The sequence below is a fragment of the Strix aluco genome, chromosome 30 (assembly GCF_031877795.1).
Source record: "Strix aluco isolate bStrAlu1 chromosome 30, bStrAlu1.hap1, whole genome shotgun sequence".
Classification (NCBI taxonomy): Eukaryota; Metazoa; Chordata; class Aves; order Strigiformes; family Strigidae; genus Strix; species Strix aluco.
The window spans coordinates 1,116,755-1,144,656 of record NC_133960.1 but is presented as its reverse complement, the minus strand read 5'-3'; the positions used below and the strand labels follow the sequence as shown (position 1 = coordinate 1,144,656).

The 27,902-nt window shown below is 46.2% G+C and overlaps 1 protein-coding gene across 7 annotated transcripts; it reads left to right on the top strand.

Moving 5' to 3' along the window:
* The first annotated feature begins 3,830 nt into the window (after nucleotides 1–3,830).
* Nucleotides 3,831–26,630, top strand: ANP32E (acidic nuclear phosphoprotein 32 family member E). 7 transcript variants are annotated; one of them, XR_012621160.1, is made up of 8 exons: nucleotides 3,836–4,138; nucleotides 6,007–6,156; nucleotides 6,758–6,880; nucleotides 8,213–8,378; nucleotides 9,889–10,046; nucleotides 12,115–12,169; nucleotides 21,691–21,806; nucleotides 23,657–26,630. XR_012621160.1 is itself a non-coding variant. In XM_074809225.1 (7 exons), the coding sequence occupies exons 1-7, from the start codon at nucleotides 3,863–3,865 to the stop codon at nucleotides 14,322–14,324; spliced, it is 990 nt and encodes a 329-aa protein (XP_074665326.1). In that variant the 5' UTR covers nucleotides 3,832–3,862; the 3' UTR covers nucleotides 14,325–17,127. The 7 variants fall into 7 exon arrangements, 6 of the variants coding, with proteins under 6 accessions (XP_074665328.1, XP_074665326.1, XP_074665325.1 ...); XM_074809225.1 differs by lacking the exons at nucleotides 21,691–21,806; nucleotides 23,657–26,630 and adding an exon at nucleotides 14,260–17,127 and having other exon boundaries at nucleotides 3,832–4,138; nucleotides 9,892–10,046; XM_074809224.1 differs by lacking the exons at nucleotides 21,691–21,806; nucleotides 23,657–26,630 and adding an exon at nucleotides 14,257–17,127 and having other exon boundaries at nucleotides 3,834–4,138; nucleotides 9,892–10,046.
* Nucleotides 26,631–27,902: the final 1,272 nt, after the last annotated feature.

Sequence of the window (27,902 nt, the reverse complement as noted above, 5' to 3'; positions counted from 1 at the left end):
ATTAGTGGCATCACTACTCAGCAGCTGTTCCTGACACCGAGGGACGGAAAACCACAAACCCTTTCCAAAAGCACGAGGCCAACCCAACCACACAGAGAAGTTATTAAATAGATGAAGACATATAGAATAACCCCAATTTATTGTAAAAACCCGGTTTAGTTTTATAGCTCACTTCCAGATCAGAACAAAGGGCCAAAAACTACACTCAAGTGTTTAGGATAAGGTATGTCCTGACCTAATGACAACTAACGATGTGTAGCTGGAAATGACCTCACCGCTTTCCCAAAGCTGATATTATTCACCAAAATCTCTTTATATTCTTTTTTTTCTTGCAACACTAAATGCACCTTCCCACAAACATCGGGCCCTGCATCCTCGGCCACCCCCAACGTCCCGGGTCCAACCCGCGGAGCTCTGAGTGGGGGAAAAACCCGGGTTTTCTGTTGCAGGACCTGCAGTCTTGCATTTGATACTGAGAGTGAGCAACCGCACTTGTAACTGTGAAAATAATAAGCGTTTAAGGTGTTATTTTCATTTTTTCTGTAGAAAAGCACGCCTGCGTTTCTAATAGGAAAGCCGAGGTCTCACCCAGGGTCATTTCCAGCCGTAAACCCGGGAGCTTTTCCTCTGTCGGCCGGGGCTGAAGCCATCCTCCCGCGCCGCGTCCGGATACTTTCCCGAATTGCTTTCCCAGATTTTACCCCTTTTTTCAGCGCTGGTGCGACGCTCCTCGGCTCTGCCAGCGGCCGCCCAGCTCTCCCGGCAAACCTCCCCGGGATAAGCTGCTTTAACACAAAGCCGATTTCCCTCCGGTTTTGAAAACCTCTCCCAGTTGTCTTCGGGTGAGAAGCAAGCGGAAGGTCTCTCAAGGTCTCTGGTGGTTTTCTAGCAGCACCTTATCGAACGCTTCGAGAAAGAAATTGTGCTGCACCTGGTCTCAGCACGACGCCCAGGATCCAGATGCAAATCCTGGGGGAGCTGCGGCCCACGGGGGCTTCGTGGGAGCGCGGGGAAGCGCCGGAGCAGGCGCTGATGCAGCTCTGCTCGCCCTCTGCTCAGGTAAACCGCATTTTGGACGCATTTAACACGATTCAGCCTCAGAAAGGGCATCCAGCCCCCGTGACTTCACAGATGCAAAAAAAAATAAAAGGGGCTGAGGCGGCTTCAGGGCTTGTTTCTCACGGCAGGTGTTGGCGGTTCTGCTTTTTGCAAAGCACTGGTGGAGGAGCAGCCCCGGGGGGGTCACAGCGACCCGGTTTCACCCCCAAACCCACCGGTGACGCACAGGAAAACGCAGACGACTGCGGCAGAGCAGCTGGAAGCCGCCCGGCGCGGGGCCAGCGAGGAGGGAACCGGCCCTGGGGTTTGCAAAGCCCCGTTTCAGAGACCTGTTAAGATGAATTTGGGCAGATTTGTACAATTAGTGATGAGGGCTGGGACTGGTCTCCTGCATTTATTATTCCGAAGTTATTGTCTTCACTCAGGGTCCCGGTATCGAGACCAACCTTACGTCAGATCTTACAGCCCCAACACGAGCGGCGGCACCGAGTGCACGAACCATTTCCACCAGCATCACACCTGGATCTGAAACAAAAAAAAGGGGTGTAATTCTCCTTTTATTCCTTAACTCTGTCATTTTTCTTCCATTTACTTCACGGATCAGCAAACGGGCACCGGACGAGGGGCGAGCCCAGCGGCTGCGCGGGGAGGCCGCTGCCTCGCTGCATCGTCAGACCAAACACACTAATTTTTTCTGGCTGATCAACGTTACAGATACTTTGCAGGTTCAGCTTTTACCCTAAAATGCTTTTTTTCTGCTGCTGTCCAAAAGCAGACACCAAATTCAAAATTAAATCCATCCTGATGCAGGCAATGGCAATAGCAGGGGATCGCAGATTCGGTTTAAATCCCACAATATAGGTGAATCTGCCTCAATTCCCCCAACAAACTTTTATTTCCAAATGTCTATTTTTAAGCGTTTCAGTATCAGTGATCACCAATAAATTCCAATTTTGGACAAAGCGATGCTCAGCGTTCCCGGGGGTTCTCCCCTTCTGCAAAACTTTCCTATACCAGCGGGTGACTTTGTATTCACGACCCCCTAAAATAAAATCCCTTCCAGCCCAAATATGGCCCCCGATTGGCGAGATTCAGGCTTTCTGACCCCATTTTTAACCCCTTCTCAAATAACCAGAGAAACAGACTGGCTGAACTCTCACTGTTTGAGCCTGAAACAGGAAATATTTTCTCCGCTCAGTTTACACAAAGCAGAATAGACCAGTAGATTCCCATGTTGGGGTTTTTTTTTGTTTGTTTGTTGCCAAAATGTCTCCGGCTATTTGTGTCTCCAAGTTAAAAGAATCCACATATAAATATTTGGAATTAACTTGTCTAGGAGGGACTAACACTTCCAGTCTGGCAAAGCCCTCCTGTCTGTGCTCAGCACTAAGGATGCGAGTGGCTTACGGGCACGATTCCGCAGCCGCTGAGTTCTGTATTTCCTGTATTTTAAATATAGAAATATTTTTTAAATAGCAAAAAAGTTTTCCGTGCTTCCAGATGTATACAAACCGATATATCCACCCAGAGGTGCCTGGAAATTGGAGAATTATGGTACCGCGGAGCTGTTTGCTCCCGCATCCGCCTTCCCCTAGATATCTTGTGTTGGCAAAGCCGCCCTCATTAATATTAACAAAAATTAATGCAAATTAACAGCAACAACAGCAGCTTCTCGGTCATGGGGGGCTGCGGGAAGCCCACACTGAGGTTTGGCCAGACCCAACGGGTTTCGCTTTGGCGTCGCATCGTCCCCCGCGCGTTTCCCTAGTCGAGGGGTTTCCACATCCTTTATTTGTGGTTGGTTTTTGGGTTTTTTGGGTTTTTTTTTCAATTTTAACCACAAGCAGCCGTCGGTGGGGAGCCGCTACCGGGGCACGGCAGCTCCAAGTTGACCACAGACAAGTTTTAACGGGAGAATCCCGCAGCTGGGAAGCGCCTTCCCCCCCCCTCCCCCCACCTCAGAGCCCCCAGGAGCGGGTGCGACCCCACGCGTGCGCAACGGGGCACGCATCCCGGCCCCCCTCCCCGCACCATCACCCGGGTGATGCAACCGCCCCCCTCCCCGCAAAATCCCACGTGTAATAATAACTCGGCTGCGGAGCCCCGCGCAAGGAGACAGAGGGGAAACTGGATGCAAACTCCCGCCATGCAACTGGGCGCGCAACAACCCATGGCGCAACTCCGCCCGCAGCGCTCCTCCACGCAACCGGACGCGCAAAACCTCGCGTACAAACATCCCCACCCCCCCCACGCAAACCCCCACTCGCAAAACGCCGCCTGCAGCCTCACCCCCGCGCAAGCGGTCGCGCAAAACCCCCGCGAGCAGCCCCATCCCCGCGCAACGGGGCGTGCAAACCGCCCCCCCTCCGCGCAACCTCCCCTCCGTGTAACCGGACACGCAACCTCCCACCCGCAGCCCCCGCCCCGCGCGAGCGCAAAGCGTGCAGCATTCCACCTCCCCCCGCCGTGGAACCGGTCCCTGCTGCGCCCAGGCCGCGCAAACCCCCACGCGCGACCTCCCCGCCGCCACGTGCAAAGGGCGCGCCCAGTGGGTGGCGGGAACGGCGCGCGGGGGCGCGCGCGCGCGCCAAGGCAAAACCCCGCCCCCTCTCCTCGCGCTCTTTTTTTTTTTTTTAAACACCCCCCCCCCGCCTTTAAAAGGTCGCGCCGCCGGACGGGCAGCGCGGTCAGCCAATGGCGTGGCGCCCCCCTCGGTGTGGCGAGGCCAATGAGAGGGGCGGTGGCGCGGAGGAAGCCCCGCCCCGGGGCGGGGGCGTGGCGGCGGGAGGGGGCGCCATGCGCCATGTCATGGAGGCTCAGTGTGCGAGCGGCCATTGACGGGGTCGGAGCTGCGGGCGGAGCGGGGCGGCGGCGGCGGCTGCCCGCGGCGTTCCCCTCCCCACTCCCGCTTCCCTCCCGGCGGCGGCGGCGGCCGCCGCAGCAGCAGCAGCGACCCCGCGGCCCTTCCCCCGCCGCGCCCGCTCACCCTCCCTCGCCACTGCGGAGCTGCGGGAGGGGGGGGGCGATGGAGATGAAGAAGCGCATCAACCTGGAGTTGAGGAACCGGGCCCCCGAGAAGGTGAGGGGCGGCGGGGCCGCGCTCCCGCCCTCGCCCGGGCGACCGCCGCCGCCCTCAGGGCGCGCGGGCCCGGCCCGGCGGCGCCGCCGTATCTGGGTCAGCCGTGGCGCAGGAGCCCCGCGGGGGGCGGGCGGCGCTTCCGGGCGCCGGCCCCGGGGCGGTGGGCGGCGGGGACCCGCGCCCCCTCCTCCCCTCCCTCCGGCCTCTCCTTCGCCGCCAACTTCGGGTCGCCCCTCGCCCCCCGAAGTTGCCCGAGGGGGCTGCGGGCGGGCCCCCAACTTGCTCCCGTCGCTAATCCCCTCCCGCCTCGCCGCCGGCCGCCTCCAACTTGCGAGCGCGGCTGTAGTAAACAGGTCACGGGGGCGCCGAGTCCGGCCTCAACCCTTCCCTCATCCTTATTTATTTTTTTTTTTTTAAATTAATTTTGTTTTCCGTCCCCCCCTCCCACCCCCCCGCCGTGCGCTGCGTGGCGCGGCCGGCTCGGTCCCGCTCCTTCCTGCCGCACGCTGGGGAGCGCTGGGGTGGTGGTGGAGGCGGGGGGGGGGGGGGTGTGAGGGGGTGTGATCCCACCCCACCCGCTCACGCGTGGCCCCCCGCACCTCCACGCCGCCAACTTCCCTTTTATTCGGAAAGATGCGCAAAAAAAAAAAAAAAAAAGCTGAAAATTTGGGAGCTCACGTGCGCTGCGAGGCTGCGCGCTGCCCCTTACAGAATGCCAACCCCCCCCCCCCCCCCCCCCCGCCAAAGCCTGGGGCCACGCCGCGTGGGACAGTGTGTGTGTGTGTGTGTGTCCCCCCCCGTGTCACCCCCACGCGTGGCTCTGGCCGATGGTTTCGCATCGAGGTCAGGAAAAAAACCCGCGGCCGGTGCCTCTCGCTCGCCCCAGGAGTAAAGTCCAGCGAGGTCGGTATCGGCGCGAGGCTGACCCGACTCACGGGGGATTTGGGGGAAAAGTGCCTAAAACTGTTGATTTAACCAAACCGCTCGTGTTTCAGTAAGTTTGTCGGTGGCGGGTACCTGGAAGGGCCTCGGCGTGCCTTTAGCGTGCGTCTGTCTTGGGCAAAGCCGTGCAGGCCGCCCTCTCCCCTGGCAGCTTTCTTTCAAACTTTGTGCTGGTTTGGAATAATGGGTTTTTTTGATGGAAAAAAAATAAAAACAATAGTTAGACTTTACTTGAGCCTGCCAGAAACTCGGCGCTTTCTGCACCAGTCTTAAAATGTTGTTATTTAAAAGTGTTCGGGGAAAGGAAGAGTCACCTTGTTAATGTCCTTTCTAATGAGTGGTGTGTTCCACCGTAGATAAAATAATTTAAAATTAATTGGCTGCTCCTCGTTACCGCTTCTCAAAGTACGCGGGCTGTATCGATTATCTAGTTGTTTTAGCGGCTTTGGCACGAGGAAATTATTTAATTGGGCTTAATTAACCTGCAGAACTCACTGGTAAAATAATCTAGAGCCAGAAGGTTTGGGGTTCTGAAAGGAGTCGGATGCTTTTATAGGTTTGAATGTGCACGATTAAATTATTAGACTTTCGAAACAAGTTAGCGGTTTGTGTGCCAGGGCAGCGCGTAGCCCGGGCTGCAGTGCCGCTGTAGGAAGCTATAAAAGTGTCTATCGATAAAGTTTGGGGTTAGATGGCAGTTTTTGCAGAATTTGAAGCATGCTTAGAGGATGGGAAACTGTTGCGTGGGTTTTTTTTTTTTGTTTAAATAGGCGGGTGTCAGTGATTTCGGACCGCAAGTCTAGTCTAAATTTAAACCGGCCCCCAAACCGACAGATGTTTAACAGTCCCCAAGTGGTGGTTTAGATGAAATGGTGGGTTTTTTGGTGCTCGTTAACCTGACAAGTGGCTTGCTGTCCTCTTCGAAGGTGACGGAGTTGGTGCTCGATAACTGCCGATCCAGCAACGGTGAAATCGAAGGTCTCAATGACTCATTTAAAGAGCTGGAGTTCCTTAGCATGGCCAATGTAGAGCTGACATCGCTGGCCAAGCTCCCCACGTTGAGTAAGCTCCGAAAGGTACGTGTGGCTCGCGTCTGCCGGGGCTCGGAGGGCTCCAAGTCGTGGGTGACAACCCGTGGTCGGGCCGCTCGCGCTTGAACTTGCGTGGCAGCGACGGTGGCCGCTCTGCGAAACGATGCCACTTCCGATCTACTGGGTTGGGTGTTCTTTTTTTTTAAGATCTGAAATTATTTTGAGTCTCTCCAGTTAATTATGGCTGAATTGGGCTTGGGCAACGCCTCTTAGGACTGTGAATGCTGGTTTGTTAAAAACCTGAAGGTTGGCGGTGGCTTGCTGCGTGCTGATAAGAGGCCGTTGGATCGCCCAGCCCAGGAAGTGCCGTTGCACGCTGCTGGCAGAATAAATTTTTTTTTCATGTTTGCAGTGAACCCCAGTATTATTTATTCTACTAACTTAAAATTTAGGTATCCCAACCCAGGAGTTTTGAAGTTTATAATTCTCAAACTTCAAGGAACTTTCTGACAGCCCAAGCTTGTTAACTTGTGCGACTCTTCAAAAGCGTTCAGCTTTGTCATTAAACTCTTAAAGGAAGAAGGATTCTGAACCCAAGGGTAAGAAGCCAACCGTTTAAGTAATTAATTTTTTCTCTGTATAATAGTTGGAGCTGAGCGACAACATCATTTCAGGAGGCCTGGAGGTCCTTGCAGAAAGATGTCCAAATCTCACATATCTAAATCTAAGTGGCAACAAAATCAAAGATCTTGGCACTGTGGAAGCTCTTGTAAGTACGAAGTGAGAGGGGCTAATTGAAAATTTAAATCTCATAAATAGTACTTTTTATGAAGAATAAACTATGTATTTTTTGCAGTGGAATGGGACAAACGTGGCTGTAAGGGCTGTGTACGAGCAGTTTTTTTGAGTGCGGTATAGAAACAGCAAAGAGGGGCTTTAAACTAGAGCGGTGTGAGGTACCGCGTGGTCTGGCCTAGCTGCTTTATCTCCCTTTCAGCTGAAAGGCATGCGAAATGGAATTTCTTTCCTTACCTGTCATATGTTCTATATATTTATTTTTTTTCCTTGCCAGCTCAGGTGAGATGGATGCTGCGGTGTCTGAGCTCTGTCAGTGTTCCACTCGGTCCTGACTTGATTAACTCGACGCGGCGGCTGTTAGAGACGGGACTTGTAAATGTGCCGCTGTGGTCGTAGTGGGATGTACTGAACGAGAGGTTTTTGAGCTTCTCTTTTGTCTTTGAAAGAAAAGTAGCCCAGTTCCGTCTTGCTAATCCTCTTGTGTTCATTTGGTTCGGTGTAGGTTGTCTAACAAGCCCCTGCCTTAAGCTTTCATTAAACTGAAGTGGGGGGGGGTAGGAGATGGTCAGTTAGGAGCGAACCTGGAAAGCACCACTGGTAGGTCATTTAATTGCAGGAGGAAGCTGCCAGCGCCTGTCCCTGCCGGATCTGCTCACCCATTTTTCTGGATGATTATTATTTTTTTATAGGCCTTTGATATAGACTGCATGTTTTTAAAACTGTGCGTAAAGATTCTTCATCTGCTTTAAGGGCGCTTTAACGCAGTGGTCAGCAGACCAAGTAAAGCGGTTAGTGCTCTCTAGAAACACTTTTATTTAGACCTCAGATACTTGCCAAGCCATGGGGGTGGCTCGTTCCGCACGTGCGTAAAGTCTGAACGGTGAGAAAAATCACCGTCGGCTGCCTAGTTAGTGCAGTTATAAATCCTACCAAGTGCCTCTTGCTTCCCTGTAATTAAATCAGTCAAACTGTTTACTGAAAGGCTGCTGGAGTTGTTAAGTTTTTGCCCACGATTGCCTGAGCAAAAATAGGCCACGCAAACAAAACCCAGACCCAAATCCTGCGCGCGGTGCTCTGGCGCTTCGGGGACGTGTGGGGCGCGCTGTGGGGCCGGTCTGTGGGGGCTGCCCACGGCTCCTTGGGCTGAGGCTTGTGTGAACGGGGAGCAAAATATGGGTAGAAAAGGAGGGATGGGGCCAAAAGAAACTCTGTAGCTGTATTTGGGCTGTGACCACGCTGTAACTTGAAGTACCATGTCAAGAAATGGGGGGGGAAAAAAAAAACCCTTTTCGTTTATTTTCAGCAAAATCTCAAAAACTTGAAGAGCCTTGACCTGTTCAACTGTGAGATTACAAACCTCGAGGATTACAGAGACAGCATTTTTGAGCTGCTTCAGCAAATCACATACCTAGATGGATTCGATCAGGAAGATAACGAGGCACCGGACTCGGAAGATGATGATGATGAGGGTAACTTCTCGAAATAAACTGTGGATAGAAATAGCGTGCTGTAATAAAGATGTAAACGTAGCGTGGGGTCTAGTGACTTCTCGAACGCACCGGCGCGGTTCTGTGCTCTTGTTTTTGAAGCGCAGACTCGTAGAGCTCGTTTGGCTTTAACGCGCTGTGATACAGAAGGAAAACTCCTGTCGAAGGTTTTGAGTGTTCCTGCAGAAGCCTGCAGAGCTTAAGGAAATTTGACTAAAAATACTGTTACAAAGAGAAATATTTTCAGAATAAGTTGTTGGCCGTAGTAAAGCACTTTGGCACTGCTGAATTATAGAAAGCGAGGGGACAAACGCATTCTTTTCTGTGAAAAAGTATAATTTTACTGTTTTTTTTGTAACGGCTTCAGTCTGATGCGCAAATATAACGCCTTTTTTTGTTCAAAAAATACCTAAATTCCATTTGATCTGACCCGGGTTGCAGTCGTTAATGAGGCTGTTCCCACATCTTTTTCATGGTTGTTACCCGATGGAAAACGAAACCCGTAGGTACCAGTCTGTCGGTGCGTGGCTACAAACCGCAGCGATGCGACTGCAGGAGCGTGAGCGCTCTTCTTTAAACGGCCTCGCCTTAGCGGATGACTGACACAGTCAAAGCTGTTAAGAAAAACCATCCAAAACGTGTTTTGAGCGCTGGTGGAAATACGACGGGCTGTTGTTGCGATGCGGCGTCTTACACGTGTGCGCTGTGAATCTCCCCGCAAATAACCAGCGAGGTTTGGGCTGTGTCTGGTTGATGGAGGTTTTTTGGTGGGTTTTTTTGTGCTCTCAGTTATTAGGTGGGAGCTGACGCTGCTGTGAGCGGGGTCGGGGCTGCAGAGTTTGGAAGCTTGTGTTTAAAAACTCAGTGAAAGCCAAGCAGTTGATACTCGGAATGTGAAAATAAACCCAATAACCTATTAATCTATTTGAAATATTAACTTGAAAATGATTTTAAGTGTTAAATCACCTTGTCATTTCTTGTGATTTGCTGAACTGAAACTGTGAAAGCGATTATATGCTCCAGACGTAGAAATGAAATGAGAGATCATCTCTTTGGAACTGTGGGTGTTTCACTAGTAAGTGATTAAATAACAGATACATGTAATCTGTTAAGCTGGTTTTGTCTTTAAATATTTTAGGGTTTGATTCTATAGAGAAGCTTCTCTTCCCCTTCCACTGACTAAATTTTCAGCTCCCTTGCAGGAGTTTGCATACGGAGCTGCTTCAGGCGTTGAGAATTTTGCCTGAAGCTTGTGATGTAAAAACATCGGTAGCCTTTCTTCAGGGAAAAAAAAATTTATAAAGATTAACTTCATTAAAATCATGCTTGTTTCCCACGTGTTGCCTGCATTTAAAAAATTTTAAAAAACCCTGAAACCCTGCTGGAAAAAAATGTTAGAGCTAGCTTGACTTGGTGTATACAAACTTGCATAAAGAGGAGTTAATGAGACTTAAAGTTTAACATGTTTTTATAAGTGTATCCTTCGTTTCAGAAGGAGATGAAGATGATGATGATGAAGAGGAGGATGAAGCTGGTCCTCCAGGAGAATATGAAGAGGAAGATGATGAAGATGATGGAGGTTCAGATTTGGGGGAAGGTGAAGAGGAGGAGGAAGTTGGGCTTTCGTACCTGATGAAAGAGGAGATTCAGGTAAAGGTTGTAAATTCTACCAAATCCAAGAAATGAAGAGAAACCGCCTCCAGGCTTCTGTGTGAACGTAAACCTGTAGGGGCGGAGTAGGGGAGCGCAGGGTAGGGGCAGGGAGGCGTTTGGAGAAGGCTCCTGTCCCTGAGGTACCCAGCGCTGTGGCTGGGAGGAGGGGCCTGGCTGGCTCCCAGGACCTGCCTCCCTCTTATCCCACCCCTCGGTGCGGCGGGATGGCAGAGCCTCTCACTTCTCCCTGAGCTAAGGATGCCTTCTCCCCACCCAGCCCGCTCAAACCGTGCGCCACTGCCAGTGAAAACATCAGAACAGAAATACAGATTGAGTAAATTCATTTCTCTTGGAAAACCTAAGAAAATAACCTTGGTCTTGTGAAAGAAGTGAACAAAGTAGCAACAAGTTACCAGTACTTTAAGTAAAATGAAACAAAGGAGAAGTCTAGGGGTTTTGCTGTACTAGGTGCTGGGTTTTTACCATGCACTCACTTGAAAATGTTCTTGGTAGCGGCGTGAAAAGAGCCCCCAGGATCTCTCGAGTAGCACTGTGCAAATGGAGGAGTATTACGAAGCTGGGATATGGGTGCATTTTACAAGATTATGAGTAGATCCTTGTAGATACAAACTGGGTTTTACTTTATCCGATAATCATTTGGGCGTGCCCAGGAGTCCTGATTTCGTGCTCTCCTCTGGCAGCCGTGGGGGTTTGAGGGAGCACGTGTCTGGCACGGATTTTGTGTGCAAGCCCGTGCAAGCAGCTCACACGTTTCAGATCAAAAAAAAAAAAAACCCAACCGTGGACATCGCTTCTCTTCCTGTTTTGATAAGAGTTTACTTCCCATCAGCTGCGTTTCACAGGGATGTGCAGAAAATCTTGAGCAAAACTCTGGTGTTCTTCATTTTGTTCTTGGAACTAGCGCTGGTATGATTTGCTTACGAATGTAACTTCGTTCCTGCCTTAATGCTCTGAAGAGGTGATGGCTGTAACGCAATTCATGAAGCTAAAACTCAAAAACTAAGTTTCTTTTGAAGCCAAGACCTTAGAGGTAGTTCTTTGGAAAATGAACAATATGTGACTAGGAAGAATATCGGGGATTAATTGGGTGTGGTCGTTAGCATGTGCACGTTTAGGTGGGTAGGAATTACCACGCACAGCCGTGAAAACGTGAGGAGTTCGGAACCGTGGCCCTTGGGATGACGGTGCAACAAAAGCAGATACTGAGTTTATATTTTGCATTAATTTAGGTAAGGGACAGGTGGTGGTTGGGGGAGGTATGTAAAGTTTTGAGAGTTCTAGCCTGGTGGCTTTTCCCTGTATTTTCAAAAATGAAATGGTGCACCACTCTAACGGCATTGAACTAACCCAGAGTGGGTTTTAACTCCCGTGTTCTAAGGGCAAAGGTCAGATGGGGTCTCTGATGTTTTCACATTTTCACTTGTTACATTGCCCTGTGTATCAAAATGGATGTGGCAGATGGATATAAAAACAAGAGTTCAGCTTGTCGTCGAGGCTTGACGTGATGCCAGTAGGGCAGAGATCTTGCACCACTGTTTAATTTTGTGGGGCTGCTGATGGTTAGTTGGTTTACATTTTTCAGCTATCAGCTTTAAAAAAAGGAAAAAAACCCCAAAGCTTAATTCATTTGAAATAGAAACGATAATTTTGTAAAGATGTTAGCTGTTCTGCTTTCTCCTCTCCCTTGTCCTTTAATGACAGTGGGTTGAAAGGAAAACGAAAGCTGTTTGTCATCTCTGTTTGCTGTCGGGGCCTCTTCAGTTAATTTTGCAATAACTTACTCTTAAGCTGGCGTAAGGTAGCGATAAGTGGGAAAAACAAAGAAATGAGAATACCGGGCCAGATAACGCGCTGGCTTGGGTGATTAAACGTTCTGTAGTCAGTTTGGCTGCCTGGCCTTGTGCAGATGGCCAGTAACAAAAAAGTAAATGTGGAATGTGACCTCTGAACAGAGTAAGTGGGATTTTCTGAATTTCTGCTCAGGATCAGCATGTAAGCAAAACTTACGCGGCAATTGTAAAAATATTTCACAATTTTTGTAAAGGATGAAGATGATGATGATGACTACGTTGAAGAAGGAGGTGATGAGGAGGAAGAAGGTAAGTTCTCGAGTTGTTAAAGTGACTATAACGATTCTTTGTAATTCTCTAACTTTGCCAGTTTGGGATGTGCACTTTCACGGTGTAAATCACTGTTGGACTGCTCAGTTTCTCAAGGTATGTGAAGTATTTTAGGATCGGTTTAAGCAAGAGCTCTAGCTGGCAGTAAAGTAGCTGGGCAGTATTTGATAGTTTTTGTTGGCTCACTTGTAAAATAAAAATAAGAAATTACAAGTTTTCAAAGTCTCTCGTTGAAGCAGTTTTCTAAAATGGAAGATACTGCATCTTCTACACAGTTACAAGTTTTAATTTTCCATCGTGGAGAGGAGAGGGACTCTTCCGTATATCTTGCAAACGTTATTTACATACATTTAAAATACCTCGTTTAATGCACCACTGGCAAAGCCCTGGAAGCAGCGGCTCTACTTTTCGTTTTATCAAGCTGAAAGCGGCTTCTCCCGTAAACCTTCCCACTTCAGAGGCAAACCCGACCTGCCGTCCTGTCCAGCGGCTTAGCTAGTGAGCCTAATCCTATTTTTTTTTCTATCTAGTATTTTTATCAATGGTTGTAACTTCTTAATTTCATAAATGACTGTTTTGATGTCAGACACATGCATAATAGTCAAAAGCTTGCAAAAAAAAAAAACCCCAAGCCAGTGTGTGTGGTTCATCCTGCTCTGAGGAGGTTCAGTGTGTCGAGGGTGTGTGACCGCTGCCGAGACGTGGCGTTCTCGCAGGCTGATCCTGTTCCTTTGGCATTTTGCAGAACGTAATGTTCTGTTTGCAAGAAGTGGTTTACTGGAGTATTTTTTTGTAAAACAACTTTTTACTTTAGCTTTTGATATTTTTAAAAAGGACCTGCGAGAAGTTAAAACAGGACAAAATGTGTGTCTCGTTCCTTTTCTGCACCTTGGGTGAGGTTTCCGAGCCGTCGGGGTAGGGACCAGCCGCGTGTTCGATGCTCTGGCTCCATCCCGGACGCTGGAGCAGAAGCTGCCGTGCGGGCGGGCGGCTGGTTCTTGTCTCCTGTGCAGATACTGGTGTGCTCTGGTCTGTGCTGGTGTAGGCACCTGCATCTCTCTGCTCCAGGGGGTACGACTGAGACACCGCCTGGGAGGCCCCTGTTACCACCAGTCTGTGGCTGTGACAGTCCCTTTAAAAAAAAAAAATTGCTTTTAAAAAAGTCATCTTACAGCGAGCTGGCTGTTCCTTTGTACTTCTCCTGCTACAAGACTCTCCCAGAACTTTTCTAATGGCTCAGAACTCTGTCCCGATCTTTAAACTATCCCTAGCAGCAAAGTTTTGTGTTAATCCTGAGGCCCTGTTCCATGTCTGTGCAAACTACAGGCAGATTCTAGAATTTCTCACCAGACTCATCTGTTGGCTTAACGGAGCAGTTTTTGGAGACGTATCGTGCACGTGAAAAAAGGGGAATTCTGGAGTAGTAATGCTAATTCTTCGCTGCTTACAAACGCAGCCTTCGAATCTATTAAGACAACAAAGCAGGCGGTCAGGATGGCTAATTAGCCAGGAAATGACTGCTGGAAAACAAATCTATTAGATTTGACAAAATTGCATTTCATGATTTCACCACAAGAGCGCACAGTCCACTGACTGAATTAAGCATATTTCTAATAATAAGCTCGAAGATGTTTATGCAAGATGCTTGTATCAGTTTGTCTTTGGAGAGAGGACGGAGCATATTTCACTTGGTATCTGCAGAAACTGCTGGGTTTGGGCAGGGTGGGTGCAACTTCTGCAATCGAAAGCGAGGTAGAAAAATGTCGTTTCCATTTTAGTTCTCAAATAGACGTTAACAGAAACGGTTTTACAAATCTACTTCATATCAGTGATTCCTGTATGGAGCATGGCAAGCTTAGCTTGAACTTAGTTTAATACGGCCTGCATGAATTATTGAGAATCATGTAAACTGATCTTTTTTTGAGCCATAAGCGGCGCGGAGATGTGACGGCGGTGAAGGCGTTAACAAACAGTAACTCTTTCAATTACCTTTTCTGAAAGTGTGACTTTGCCTTCGTGGTGTGTGCGCAGAACGTAACCAGATGTGTGCAACCTCTTTTCCTTAGCAGAGGGCGTTCGAGGGGAGAAGAGGAAACGAGACCCTGAAGATGAAGGCGAGGAAGAGGATGATTAATTTGTGATAGACACAAGTAGGACCAGACTCTTAAGTTACAGAATACGCAATAGTGATTATGCAGATCTGTATGTCTCCATGTACCATAGATGTCCCTACAGAAGATAATATGTTAACTTTTTATAGGAGAAGTGTGGTTTTACTATTCTTGCCCTTTTTATCATTCCAAATAAGATATAATAGCCTGTTAGTGAACCTATATGTAGAAAACAATTTCCAACCCTATAATCACTGAAGCCATTGTCGAGTTTTTTCCCCCTAGACTTTTATTTGGAGCTCTTTAATTTTATACAAGCTTGCTGTGTTGGTCATCATTAGCCCAGAGTTAAAACACCCATTTCACATGGGTTTAATAGTGTGAATTTCCATCAAGATTTTAAAGTTTTTATACTTAAAAAGCTGAACTCAAAAACGCTATATGGCAAATTCCAGTCTCTTTTAAACGAGAAGTCGACCTATGAGTTTACCAGGGATTCTGTTTCAAATCGACAACTAGATCACACCTTTATTTCAGCGTTTTAAAAGGTGACTCCTGTAATATTTTTTTAAGTCTTCTATCCCGTTTTGCGTTACACTGTAAAGCCTGAGTGGGTTTCAGAAGATCTTTGTTTTTTCCTGCTTGTTCTGGTGTTCAGTGTTCGCTGGAGTATTGATAGATACCTTCAAGAATGTATCTTGGCCAACGGAAAGGGTTGTGTAATCCCTAAATTCTCTCCAAAATACATAGTCGTTGCAGGTATTGCAAAAGCGAATAATCTGTAGTTTTAAACCATTCCGCTAGAAGCCTTTGTGAAACTTTCACTCACTTCACTCTCGTGTTGTCATTTCGGGAATTCTGCAACAATCATGGTGTTTGGCTATAAAATATGTGCATTTCTGATGCAGAAGTTAACCCTCAACTCCTTCAAGCACATTTTTTTTTCAGACACCCCGCCCCTCTTAATAGAATCATGGAAGGGGGAAAGACGAACCTGAGTTAAGTCTTTCTTCACAAGTCACCTTTTAAACTTTTTAAATCCGGTTGTAGACAAAAACACTCAAGTTCGTGTATAATACTAGTGAATAGTTTAGGGTTTTTTATATTGAATGGCTGCAGAAACTTGTTCCATTGCATACAGTTGGTGGCAAGTACAGGAGACATGCAGACGAGCTTTTTTTTTTCCTAGCAGCCTGATTGTGACCAACAGGTCTTACTAATTCTGCCCCGATGGATCCGTGTTTTCTATTTGAGCCACTGCGACGCAAGTTCAAACGTAGAGCATTCCTCTTTCAGTCAGGATTGGGATTTAAAACAGTAGTCTTGATATAAAACTAATTTACATTGTTTCACGTAGGTACTGAACCAAATATCACACACAGCTTTATTCAAGAGACTTATTTTTATATCTGTACTGGCTGACAATAGCTGCCATTAAACTGGGGGAGACACCAAGGGTGGGGAAGAGGGAGATTTCCTGGACCTAAGTAAGAGTCAGTCACCCATAGATCGGTTACCTGTGAATATTTAATAGGTATTTCACACACTAGCAGACTTTCAATGTGACTTCCAACTCTTAAATCAAGTTTAGATACTGCAGGGTTGAAGTTCTGCAAAGCCCAATTTCTTGTGTGTGTGTTTTTTTCCCCCGAATAGAGCCTTAAATCATAGTTTCTCATGTAGCTGTAAAGCATAGCCAGCCATTACAGGCATCCGGGTGAAACGAGTCAGGCAGACGGCAACAGACTTGGAAATGAACTGACTTAAATGGGTTTTGCATTTTTTTAATGAATATCTGTAAAGACACTAGAAAAGTAGTGGTAAAACTACATTTGCAACCACAATCTGAGTTCCTGTGTTTGTGTATGAATACTGAATGACTAGAAACCTTAGGTAAGTGCACATCCTATCTTGTCATGGAGGCTCTGTGTTCAAGGCCGTTGCTTCGTGCTCAGCTTTGAGATAGCAAAGTGTGTTTTCCCATCTTTTCGCTTATTTTTTTTTTTTAGTCTCGGCGAATGATTGAAACCTGTTATTTATAAGTGTGTACTTTGAAGTACCTCATTGTCAGGGTTTTCCTTAACTGTCTTTTACTGATGCATATAAAATTTAGTTTTAAATGGAAACAAACTTTCTGTTTTGATGGATTAAAATTAGTTGAGTACTGGTCTTGTTTCAGTAACGACTCCACCTTGGCCGTTGGATGAGCTAATCGGGCAAAACGGAATGAACTGGGAAGGGGTTCGCAGACCTTCCCTCCGATAGGCTTAACGCTTCCTGAAAGCCACTTGCAGGGTCGTGCATCAGCCGCTACATCTAAAAATCTGAGCCTCACACAGACCTTAACTTCCTAAGTAACTTTGTCTTTTCCTCAGTGTTACCATCTAAGTATAGTTTCATATTTGTCAGCTTGGCATGCAATTAAACAGCATAGCATTTTTTAAAAATGAGTAATACAGAGCCTCCAGATAACTTTTGAAACTTTTTTGCTTGGTGGGTGGTCTTTTCATGCAAATATGTAAGGGTGGGTTTTATATTTTGTAGAGGTTTTGTCCTATTTTAATGCTCTTTGTATGGCAGTATGTATATAGTGTGTTTCGGTTCCTTATCAAACTCTTTCCTTAAACTTTGGAGTAACTGATTTTGTGCAACTGTGTTTTGAATAAAGCCATGACAGTGTTAAATTAAAGAAAACAACCCTGCAGCACTCTTCTGATAATTTTTAGTTGTAACAAAACATGTTTCCTCCCCATGTGTGCTGTAAATTTTAAATTAAAAAGTTTTCAAACCGAATTATTTCAAATAAATTGAGACTATTGTATTGGATTACTTCTTTTAGTATGTACAGCTGTGGAGAACCTGGTACTTAAGGAATGGAGCATGAGGTAATTGTTCTTTCCTGGTTTTGTTTGGGGGAAACCTGCAGAATTGTGTGTCTTTCTGGGGCAAGAACTTGGACTTTATGATGCTCTTGGTAATGTTGTCACTGTCAGGGATGCTTTGGAAAACCTGAAGTGATGATGTCTGGGTAGTTGCCTTAATGTTTCCAGATCAGTTTTGCGTAGAGACGGCGTTGGAGCTGACAGGGCTTTTGCATACTCTAGAAATCAGTACGATTCGAGTGTAGCTGAGCTAGGCAAGTCTGGCCCAGTCTTAAAAATGAAAATCAAGAGCCTGTTTATATTTTGCTTTTCATAAATGCTGACTTGCTGTGCCTGACAGCCCGAGCTGCAAGTCTAATGCTGTCCTTTCAAAGTAGCTGCATCGGTCTGTGTGAATTACTCCTCATTCAAGAACAATGTTTAAAAAAAGCTGATTCTCCTATCCAGCTAGACATCGCATTGTGTTTTTATTTTGGGATTAGTCCAGCATTCTTGGCAAAAATCCCCTGGATGCACTTGAGAAAGCTAGTAACTAAACAGGCTTTTCTTCTACTAGATGAGCGATTAGCCAAGAAATGGGTGGTGGTTTTCTGGGATTCTTTTTTCCTTTTTTTAAGTGTGGGGAGGAATTGCCTTTCCATCTAAAGCCCTGAATTGGCCACTCAATCCCTACGCACCCATTTGCCCACGGGAGTGAGACCAAACAGGGGACCTGAGCTTTAGGATTGTTTTTGTCAGAAGTTTAGTCTACCTTTTGTGGGGATACTGGTGGTTTGAAGTGAAACCAGGCTGTTCCATTCTGGTACATGCACGGCAAAGGAGATGAGAGGAAATTCAGTGCTGTGTAGGCATGTCTTCAAAATCAGAACTTGAGGCGTGGGCTGAAGGGCTCCTGAGCTCGCTGTTGGAGGCGAGCAGCTTGTCGTGACCTGTCATAAACCACCCTTCTCCCTGCCCTAGCCTGGCAGTCTTTCTCTGGTTTAAACACACCTCTGCTGCTGCTGCAGGAGTCATCTGTCCAGCTCCCGGAGGCGAGATGCTCCACAGGGCTGCAAGACGTGCTCGCTCCCTGCCTTGGCGGCTGCCAGGCGCGGATAGAGGGAAGCCTGCCGCTCTCCAGAGGCTAAAAGCGCCCAGACTGCTGTCTCCAGCGGAATCCCTGGGGCTCTACTGTCCTCCATTTTGTCGCAGTGAGGGGAAGCCCTGCTGGCGGGCGGCCGTGCGGGCTGCCGTGCGGCTTCCTCCCTCCTGCTCCTTCCTCCTTCTCCTCCTCTGGGAGCTTTTGTCTTTTGTTGCCCCTTCTTTCACTTTCCCGCCCCTCTCGGCCCTTATCTCCCCCTTCCAGTTGCGCAGCTTCCCCTCCCCTTCCTTCCTCATGAGGGGAGAGCCGGGGAGGGGGCGCCTCCCCCCCCCCCCCCCCCTCCCCGCGCCGCCTGAGGGGGCGCGCGGGGCCCCTGAGAGCGGGAAACCGTTACCCACGGGGTTCCCCGACTCCGGGCAGCAGGGGCCGAGCCGCGATCCCGCCGCTGATTGGCTGAGATTTGCCGCAGTTCCGCCCCTTCCCGCTTCAGCCTCGCGCGCTCCCCCCCCCCCCCCCCCCCCCCCGCAACGGCCGTTCCCCAACGGCTCCTCCCGCCGCGGATTCGCCCCTTCAGAGCGGGCAGAGAGGTGAGGGCAGGAGAACTCCCGCTAAATGCCTCATTTCCATCCTAAAACAGCCTCTGCTTCCCCCCCGCCCTTCAGGAGAGGCTTTTCCTGTCAGGTTGTGTGAGCTTTATGCCGGTGGTGGGTGGTGAAAACGAGAGTGTGGTTCCGACTCCAAACGGGGAGGGGGGGAGTATAAACCCTAATCGCAAAGGGTTTTTTCAACGTCGTGCATGAGGAAGGATAAGTTTAGCTGGACTTTGGTACAAATGCCCAGCGTGAAAATATGAAGAAATTCTTCCCTAGTTACAGCCCGGTAGCTAGAGAACTCGTTAAAGCATGTTAAATTAGAAATTAAACTCGGGCAGCTCCTGCTGCAGTGTAGTTCATGTGCCCTCCAAATTTGGCCTGCTTTCCCAAGGAAATGTTGCAAATCTACCAGACGAATTTCCCCTTTTCTCACCTTCATCCCCACAGTAGCTATTGCCTAACTGCAGGTAAATCTGATCCAGTCCCAGAAGGTTTTGGGGTGCCTTTTTGTGAAAGCGGGTGCCTGTGTCAAGGGGAGCCGTCGATGGTATGGGTGCTCCCACAGAGGGAAGGGGTAATAAACTTGCTCCTGGGCATGGATTTGAATGCAAGATTCTGGAAATCTGGTTTTGCGAGTTGTGTTTCTCAGGAAACTCCTGCGCTGTTGCCTCTGCAGGTCCCATCAGGTGCTGGCGAAGACGTTGCTTCTGCTTTACACGTGTGCAGTAGCAGATGTCACAACCTTCCCCGTCACGCTTGTGCACTGTCTTTAGACCTGCCTAGAACAGGCATCCTGTTATTTTAGCAGCTCTTTTAACCCTAGTGCAGGTAAGACTTATACAAAAGGATTTTCTTTCACCTGTAATGTAACCAAGAACTATCAGAACCGTCCCTTGGCATTCCCACACATTCCAAGATGATGAGTTAGCCTTTTTTTCCCCTCACTCCCCAAATTAAATTTTTTTAAAAAAATCATACTGTTAAGAGTATAAAACCACAAGGGTCTCTCAATGTCTAGCCTTCAGGGAGTATCCTTTCAAGTTTCTTCTGTGTTTTTATGTGATAAAGGGGAAGCTGACATTGTCATGTAATCACACGAATTCAGGAATTTGGGCTTGGAGAAAAGTGTAAAATACTATGAGCTTTATGGTGAAGTAATGAGAATTGTCAAAATGAAAACTGCTACATTCAGCAGTAAACAGAGCGCTGTGTGCTGATTTTGGCAGCAAGAGTTGTTGCTGTAAACTAAAAAAATACCAGTTTCACTGATCATAAACATTACAAATGTCTGAACCAAAGAATGAGATCATTTCAGAAGTTACGAGATAAAAATAATCCTTACATTATTTTTCCTGCTAATTTCCGAGTCTCTTGGTTGTGCTTGGCGTTTGCAGCCGGAATAAGATGATACCGTACTGTAAGTACACACTCGTGCTCTCTCCATTTGCTGTTCATCGATCAGCAGGACTGGCACAAAGGGAGAGTCAGGGCCGGCAGCTGCCCTGAGGTGGCGAAAGGCATCGGATGGGAACAGAAAAAAGTCAGTGACAGCAGCTGCTTTGGGCAGGATGGCAGAAAATTTATTTCTGCAGAGCACAGCCTGGGGCAGTGAAATTTCTGGTGCTACTCCTGTTGGGAGATTTATCACTTGAGTTACAGCTTTATCTTCCGGGGAACACTCTTCTGGTTTTTAAACTTTTAAAATTACAGTTCATAGTATGCCTCAGTTTCTGCTTTGAGTGTGTCTCATTTACAAAAAACCAAAAAGCAACCCCAAAAATAATTGAGGAAACCCTTTCGTCATGCTTCTAATTTAACTGCCAAAAGTGAGGGAGAATCCGAAAATATATATGTACAGCTACAACAACAAACCGAAACAAAACCACAGGGCTGGGAACTCTTGGCACGGGGAAAAGGGATTGTGTTTGAGGAAAAAAATGACCACAGACTTCATATTTGGTTTTGTGTTTGGGAAAAAAAGATGTATTTTTCCTATATTAATATAATACGTTAAAATGGCCTGTTTGATGTGCATTTCCTTCTACAGTGAAGTTGATTGAGATAAAATAATCGTATTGATGACTGAGGAGTAGCAAATGAGAGTTGCTCAGCTCCACTTGGGTGACGCATTAGTAGTTTCTGCCCATTAAAGCCAAGTGCCGTGCCACAGCCGTCCCCAAGGCACCCGCAGGAGGGGAGGGGACGTGGACGTAACAGGCATTGCACAGCTGGGGTCTTGCGAGATAAGGGAAAAAGGAAAGCAAAAAAGAAAACGGTCCTGGTCTGATCAAAAATGATACCTCTGCGTAGTCAGCTCGGCCGGACACAGCGCTTCACGCGGTGCCAGCCGCTGCCGCCAAGAGCCTCCCCTTCCCAGGGAGGCCACCCTCCGCAGACTCGGCACTGCTCTGAGGCGGCTGCTTTGTGTATTAAGATATTGTTATTGTTGATTTTCACCGGAAGAGTAAAAAATTCTGTTGGGCTATTATTTCTATGTTTGCTCGATATTGTGTTTTTATTAGTTAAAGCGTGATAAGGAACACAGACTGCAGGAAAACATAAGATACTCATATGCTTTTTATGGAAATGATTTTATCAAATAATTGCCAAAAAAGGATTTATGTCAAAATATTATTTGCGGGGTTGTTTGGTTTCTGGTCATTTGGGGTTTGTTTGTTTGTTTGTGTTTTTTTGTTGGTTTGGGGTTTTTTTTACATTTTAAGTATAGCCTCATGACTATGTTTTAATAGTAACTTATTTTGACAGTGGTTTTTTTTTTTCTTTCTTCTCTTTTTACTCTTAAAACTGTTTTAATAGTAACTTATTTTGGCAGAGGTATTGTTGGCATGACGTAACCTCCAAACCAGCAAAGAAGTCAGCGTGATGATGTGTGAGACCCTTACAGAGCCCACACCAGCACAGTAGCACGTCGCAGGCGCTTACCCCAAGGTAAGGCCATGCACAGTGAGACGCAGTTACCGAACACAAAGCTCAGGGCAGTCGTTCCGCAGCGTGGAACAAGCCCAAGGGATGAAACCCTGGCCTGTGCTCCAGTCCAAACGTGAGCTGGGAAAATGAGGATGGGCTCAGACGGAAATTTAGGTGGTAAATCTGTGAAACGGAGAGAAGGCTCGGCGGCGGCGTGCGGGGGCTTCGGGAGGTGGCTGGTGCCTGGCAGCCTTCCCGCCCAGGAGGGTCAGACCTCCTGGTCGCTTCTGGTAGAGGAGTGTCAGAAATGTGTTTGAGCTCATGTCTTTTGGGAACTTATTTAAGATAAACTGAAAAATCTCAGGTTTTCTTTTTTTTTTTTTTTTTTTTCCTCAGGGATGAAAGAGTAGTTATATCAGTATCAGTTGACAAGTTTAATTACATTTGTATATTTGTTTGAAGCTGCGTGGTAACATGATAGATTTGTGTGATGGGGCGTTTGATACACTCATGGAACGGTGTTAGAGCAAATCCTGAAGGAAAGAGTAGTTAAAGACGTGGGGGATACAAAGAAAATGGGACAACGTTGTCACATCCTTCTCCCTTGGGAATATATCTTTCATGGAAATACTGGGGACATGCAGAAATAATGTTTAATTAGGAACCTAAGATTGGAAGAGAGCTCCTGGCTAAGATCATATTGATATTAAACGTCTTTGCAGCAAGTGCCTTGCCTAATACATTTCAGGATCACAGTTTTTTCTCTCAGCTTCGTCACAGCGATGACTCATAATTGTTTTTCCACTTAAAAGTACGCTGTGGTATTTCTTCTATGCAGCCGTTTGTTACTAATGAGCTCCCATATTACAGCACAAACTATTATTAGTACTGAAATGAATGACTTTGATAATTTGTGTTTCTGAAAACTAACACGAATATTTTCTTCAATCTATTCTTTCATCAGTATCAGATGATCTACACAGACAGTAGTAGGATCAGACTCGAAAATTCCAGTAATTCGTGCCCTGTTTTGCGCAAGAAGTTGTAAGAACAATGCAGTATTTAAAAATGCCACAAAACCAGCTAAACTTTTTGCTGCTAAAAAGAAAAAAATACCTCCTGTTTAATAAAAATGCACGTATCCACATACACACACACTCACGGGTAGCAGACTTACTAGCTATTCACTCATTACAAAGTGTCAATGAGGGTAAGAACATGAGGTTGAGCAAGTTAAAAAGTATCCTGGATGTATCTTAAAATTTAAGAAATTAAATTTTTTGTTACACGTAAGTTACAATAATCTAAAAACATTAAGTTGAAAGAAATTCTTCAAACTTGCAGGGAAAAAAGCTAAGCTTTACAAAAATACCTTCATCTCCATTTCAGCCTCTAGCAGAGAAGAAAAGAAAACTTACTGTTTCATTTCCAGGAAACTAAATCATTAGTTTATTAAGAATCATTAGTTTGTATATTAAGAATCATTAGTTTGTTTATTAAGAATCATTAGTTTGTTTATTAAGAATCAGTATTCAGCCAGCTAATGTTGTTCATCCAAGCAACATCAAGTTACACGCCATTAAAGTCAAATATTTAAACTTTCTTAGTTTATGTACTCTATGTACTTTAGGTATTACTGAAATTGTTTTGTTTACTGACTTTTACAGTTAATATTCATATGTGTATATATATATATTTGCATCCTTCTCTGCATTCATCCTTATGGATTTACTAACAATAAATTTTACGATAGCTGAAATTACTTGCCTAAACTGAACAAAAACCTGTTTAAAAGTGTTGTAAGGCCAAGTTCTAAAAAGTCTTGCGGCTGTTTCGTTCTTTAACAGACATACCTTTGATCTCCTTTATAGCTCTGTAACTTTGATACGGCTTTCTGACTCAGATTTTGTCACTGGAAAACAAACACGCACCAGTAATGAGAATGAAAGGGTGACGTTTCCTTTGTGGTTCGGAAGTCGTTGCCGTACGGAGCTCCCGTGCCAGAAGCTCTGCTCGTGGCCATCTCTCAGCCAGCGTACGGGGTGGGTGTGCACGTGCCGCCCTCCTCCGCTCACGTAATGGTCTCTGTGCAGCACGTGCACGTTGTTGGTAAAAGTGGACTGGATAAAGCAAGAGTATTTAATGCAAAGGAGCAGTGGTTAGCGTCAGCCAGAACCCAGCAGTACCTCGGTGCCAGAATTCAAAGGAAAAAAACGAAACATTACTAATACCAACATGGGTAAAGTAATTAAAGCTTAATTAAGTCAGGATATAAAATCACACACACACACACAATAATTCTTCAAAAGAAGAACTAATTGTTCCTCAGTGGACTGACCAATTAAAAAAATTATAGGTGACGTGCTACCTATTGGATTTTCCTGACTGGAATTTGATTTTCATCAGCCACCTTATCAACATTTTGGTCATAAAGCCGAGCGCCACATGCCTAAGTGAGACCTCGTATCCGAGAAGCAACTAGAGGTTCTTTTTTTCTGCAAAGCCCACCACTGACCTCGGCAGGAGTCCTGCAAACAAGGAAATTGCTCTGCAGTGCGGTAGCTGACTGAGAAGTGCTTCTGATATCTACAATTTAGAATTCTTAATCTGCGTAGTGTGTAGGTTAGTCAACATTTTAAAGCGTGTTTTCTAGATGAGGAATATCAAGTGGACTTGATCCTAAACGGATGATGAGGCCACAGAAGAAATAATAGTCAGGAAGGAATTGGTAATTGGGAAGTTGTTAAACTGCACTGCAGTATCGACTTGCTATTGTTAAAGTCCCAAACATGATTTTTTCACTTGAGGAAAAATCTTATGAAAAGATAAATTGAAATTTTCCTCACCCCAAAATAGTTTGCTTTATCATAGCACACACTGCTAAACACGAATCAAACATCCACAAGATGTATTCATTCCTCTAAATAAGAGTTCACATGATATGAAATCAACTTCAGTATCCGTGCTTTTGTTTCAAGATAGTGATTTACAGTTTAGTACTTTTAAGTATTTTTAATCTCATATTGCAAAGTCATTTTCTCCAGAAAGGATTTTGCATAATGTCTGCTACCTTTCGCCTTCCTTTTAAAAGGTGGCAATATCTTAGGAAAGTCCTGGTTAGTTCTTGTCAGCATAGTGAATAAGTGTAGTTTCTTTACATATCTATATGTTATACACACACAGAGATGTATAGATGTATTTTTTTTATATCTGTATGTATAAAATACTTTCATAAGGACTTGCAAGCAAACAGGCACCCGACTTTCTCTAATCATCAGAGAAGAGACTCCTACTTCTCTGCTGGATTCTGCAAACTCTGCACAGCATTCGCAGGCTCAAAGGTGAGCTCAGTCATAGAACAGCCAAAACCAGAGCCAATTTCAAAGGATTAAGAAAACTTCCTCAAAGAGACTGACGACAGAGGTGTGGGGAAACCAACAACAAATTGTTTGGAGAGATGTGGGAAAGGAGCGGTTGCGGGAGCCGGTGGGCAGCCGCCTCAGCTGTTTTCAGGAGGCTCAAAATGGTGGAGAGATGCAAGCAGGCGGTGACAGCCCGACTGTCTCCATCTTGTTAAACAACTGTCGTCCCTGTGCCGTAAAATCTTGAAAGAACTTGCGGCATGCGCAAAGCTCTGGACCTGAGCCACGGAGAACGCTCTGCAAACCAGGTCAGGCCGCAGGAGGTGAAGGTCAGTTGGTCGGCACCAAATGGTAGGAAGGGCCGAGATCCGGCAGCGATTTTGCAAGAGGCTGTTGAGAAACAGGCGAAGCTTTGAGGGGCCTGTTCCTTCCTGCACCGACCAGTCCGGCCTCGCTCCCCCTCTGCTGCACTGAAGCAGAGTCTCACCGGTGTATGAAAGGGGTTTGTTTTGGGGGCTGGCCCACCCAGGATGTTCCGTGTCTTTAATTCTTTTCCATATGTAATCAAGCTATGACTTCTGAATGCTAAATATTGGGTGTAATCACACCTCCTGTGTGCATCCACCCAGCACTCCTGCTGAAGTGAACGTAGCTCTGAAAGTTGAGGTTGTACCTCTTGAAATACTTAAAGCTTTTGGTGTTGAAGATAAATGCATGTGTTTGGGGCTTGCTTTCTTTGAAGCACAGACTTCTTGAGATGAAAATGTTTCATCTTATGATATAATGAGGGGTATTTCCATCTCAATTGATGTATATCGCCGGGGGTACTAAGGTTGGTTGTTACTGAAATCTCTTACATTAACATGTTACACAAATTAATGAGGGAGGCTTTCCCTGAGAGCTGTTTTTTTTTTACACAGACATCTAGAGTTACCTCTCATTCAAATCACAGGTCTGAACAGACTAGTTGTACCTTTGTAAGAATGAGGAGGGATGGAAGGAGGAAGAATATTAATATATCCCTGCTCTGAATTTCTGAATAGCTGTAGGCTTAAATTTCTGCATAATTTCTACACTGAGGTTAAGCATTTTCACTACAAAGAAGATTCCAGGAACATCATACTATTGAAAAGAAAAAAATATTTCCTAGAACAAAGTGGAGAATCATGAAGAAGATAGTAATATGAAACGCCCACTGAGACAACCGTTTAAATTTGGAAATTCTTGCTGTGTGTCTTTTACTGCGAATCTTTTGAAGTGCTTTAGTTGCAACTTTTACAAATTCCCCCAACAGGTCTCTTTTCCTTTTCTCTAGTACACCTGAATGTCTGATAGTATAGAAAATGTGCTTTCACTAGGGACCAAACATCAGTTCTGTGTGCGAGGTTAGCGCAAGTATTGTTTGCTGTGGAGACGGGAAAGATGTAGTTTAGAAAGAGGGAAGAGTGGATGAGGGAGGATTGGAGAGCCAGACAAATTCTCTTTCCCTGCTGTGAGGGAGAAGCTGCTCTGGCCTCTTTGGGAGGGCCAGGGGTGGAGAGGGAGCGGAACTGGGGAGTCCAGGTGCTTAAACGCATAGTTAATACTCGGCTAATAGGAATGGACTTAGTGCTAAGAACCTGCTTAAGTCGTTTGCTGAATCTACTCCTAAATGTTGGAAATCACTCAGCCGTCAGTAGTATTTAGACCAGTGGTACTCTTGGTTCTTTATCTTTAAGTGTTGGCCACACACTTAAAGTTGAGGCAGTGGAATTACTCATGGATATTCTGAATTAATCACACTAATTAGAAATGGCTAAGCATAATTAAGGAAAATGACATAATTAAGAAAGTGAAGGCAAGTAAATTTATTAAAACTCATTTTGCTTTTACAAGCAATTATATTTATCGGGATTTATTATTTAGGAGATTGTTTAGAACGTATGCAAAACCTGCTGTCTCTCAGATGTTTCCAATATGGCGTAATTAAAAAAAAAAAAGGAACTTAAAAGACCGCACAAGTTACAGTCACTCAGCTACAGAGTTTTTGCTTCATTTCCCCCTCTCTTTGTGATAACTACTAGCAGCTCCACAGATACCAGTGACAAATCTGGAAGTGTTGTGCCCAGAGCCAGGCAGTTTTCTTCAGGCTGGAGTAAGTAAATGAGAAGCTCGCACAGATGTGCAAAGACAGAGACCAGGGCGGGCTGTCTTGCGTGGTTCCAGTGACAGAAAGCAGCCATAAACCTGACACAGAATCCCTGAAAACAACGCTGCGAGTTGGGCGCTGGGATTCCCAATCGGACGCACTTATCCGCCGTGCTGATGGCTCCTAAGTTCTGCGCCGCCGTGAACACCCTGCGTCACGCTCTGGCAAAAAATCCGTAGTGGTGTCGTGCTCTGCAAGGGCAGAGCTCAAACTTTTGTCTTTGAAACTATATCGAGATAGGTCTGGTTTATTCTGTGCAAACGCCCAGGAGGGCATGATGGTGGAACGTCCTTTCTCTTGGCGTTTTGTGGTTTGGCTGTCCTTATCTGTAGCTGGTTTTCTGTTAATATGTGCATGCGCAGCGCCGTAGTACGGGGCACGGGGAAGCGAGGCTCTCGGGCCACTCACAGAGGCACCTAGATGCTACTGCAATGCCACTGTTATTTTCTCATTTGCCGCTCTGTGAGTAGGGAGGCAGGCAGAAGAAAGAGGAAGGCAAAATTGTTTAAAAAAAAAAAAAAATCGCGGTTCTCTGAAAATCTCCTGATTATTTTTCTCCCGGTATTA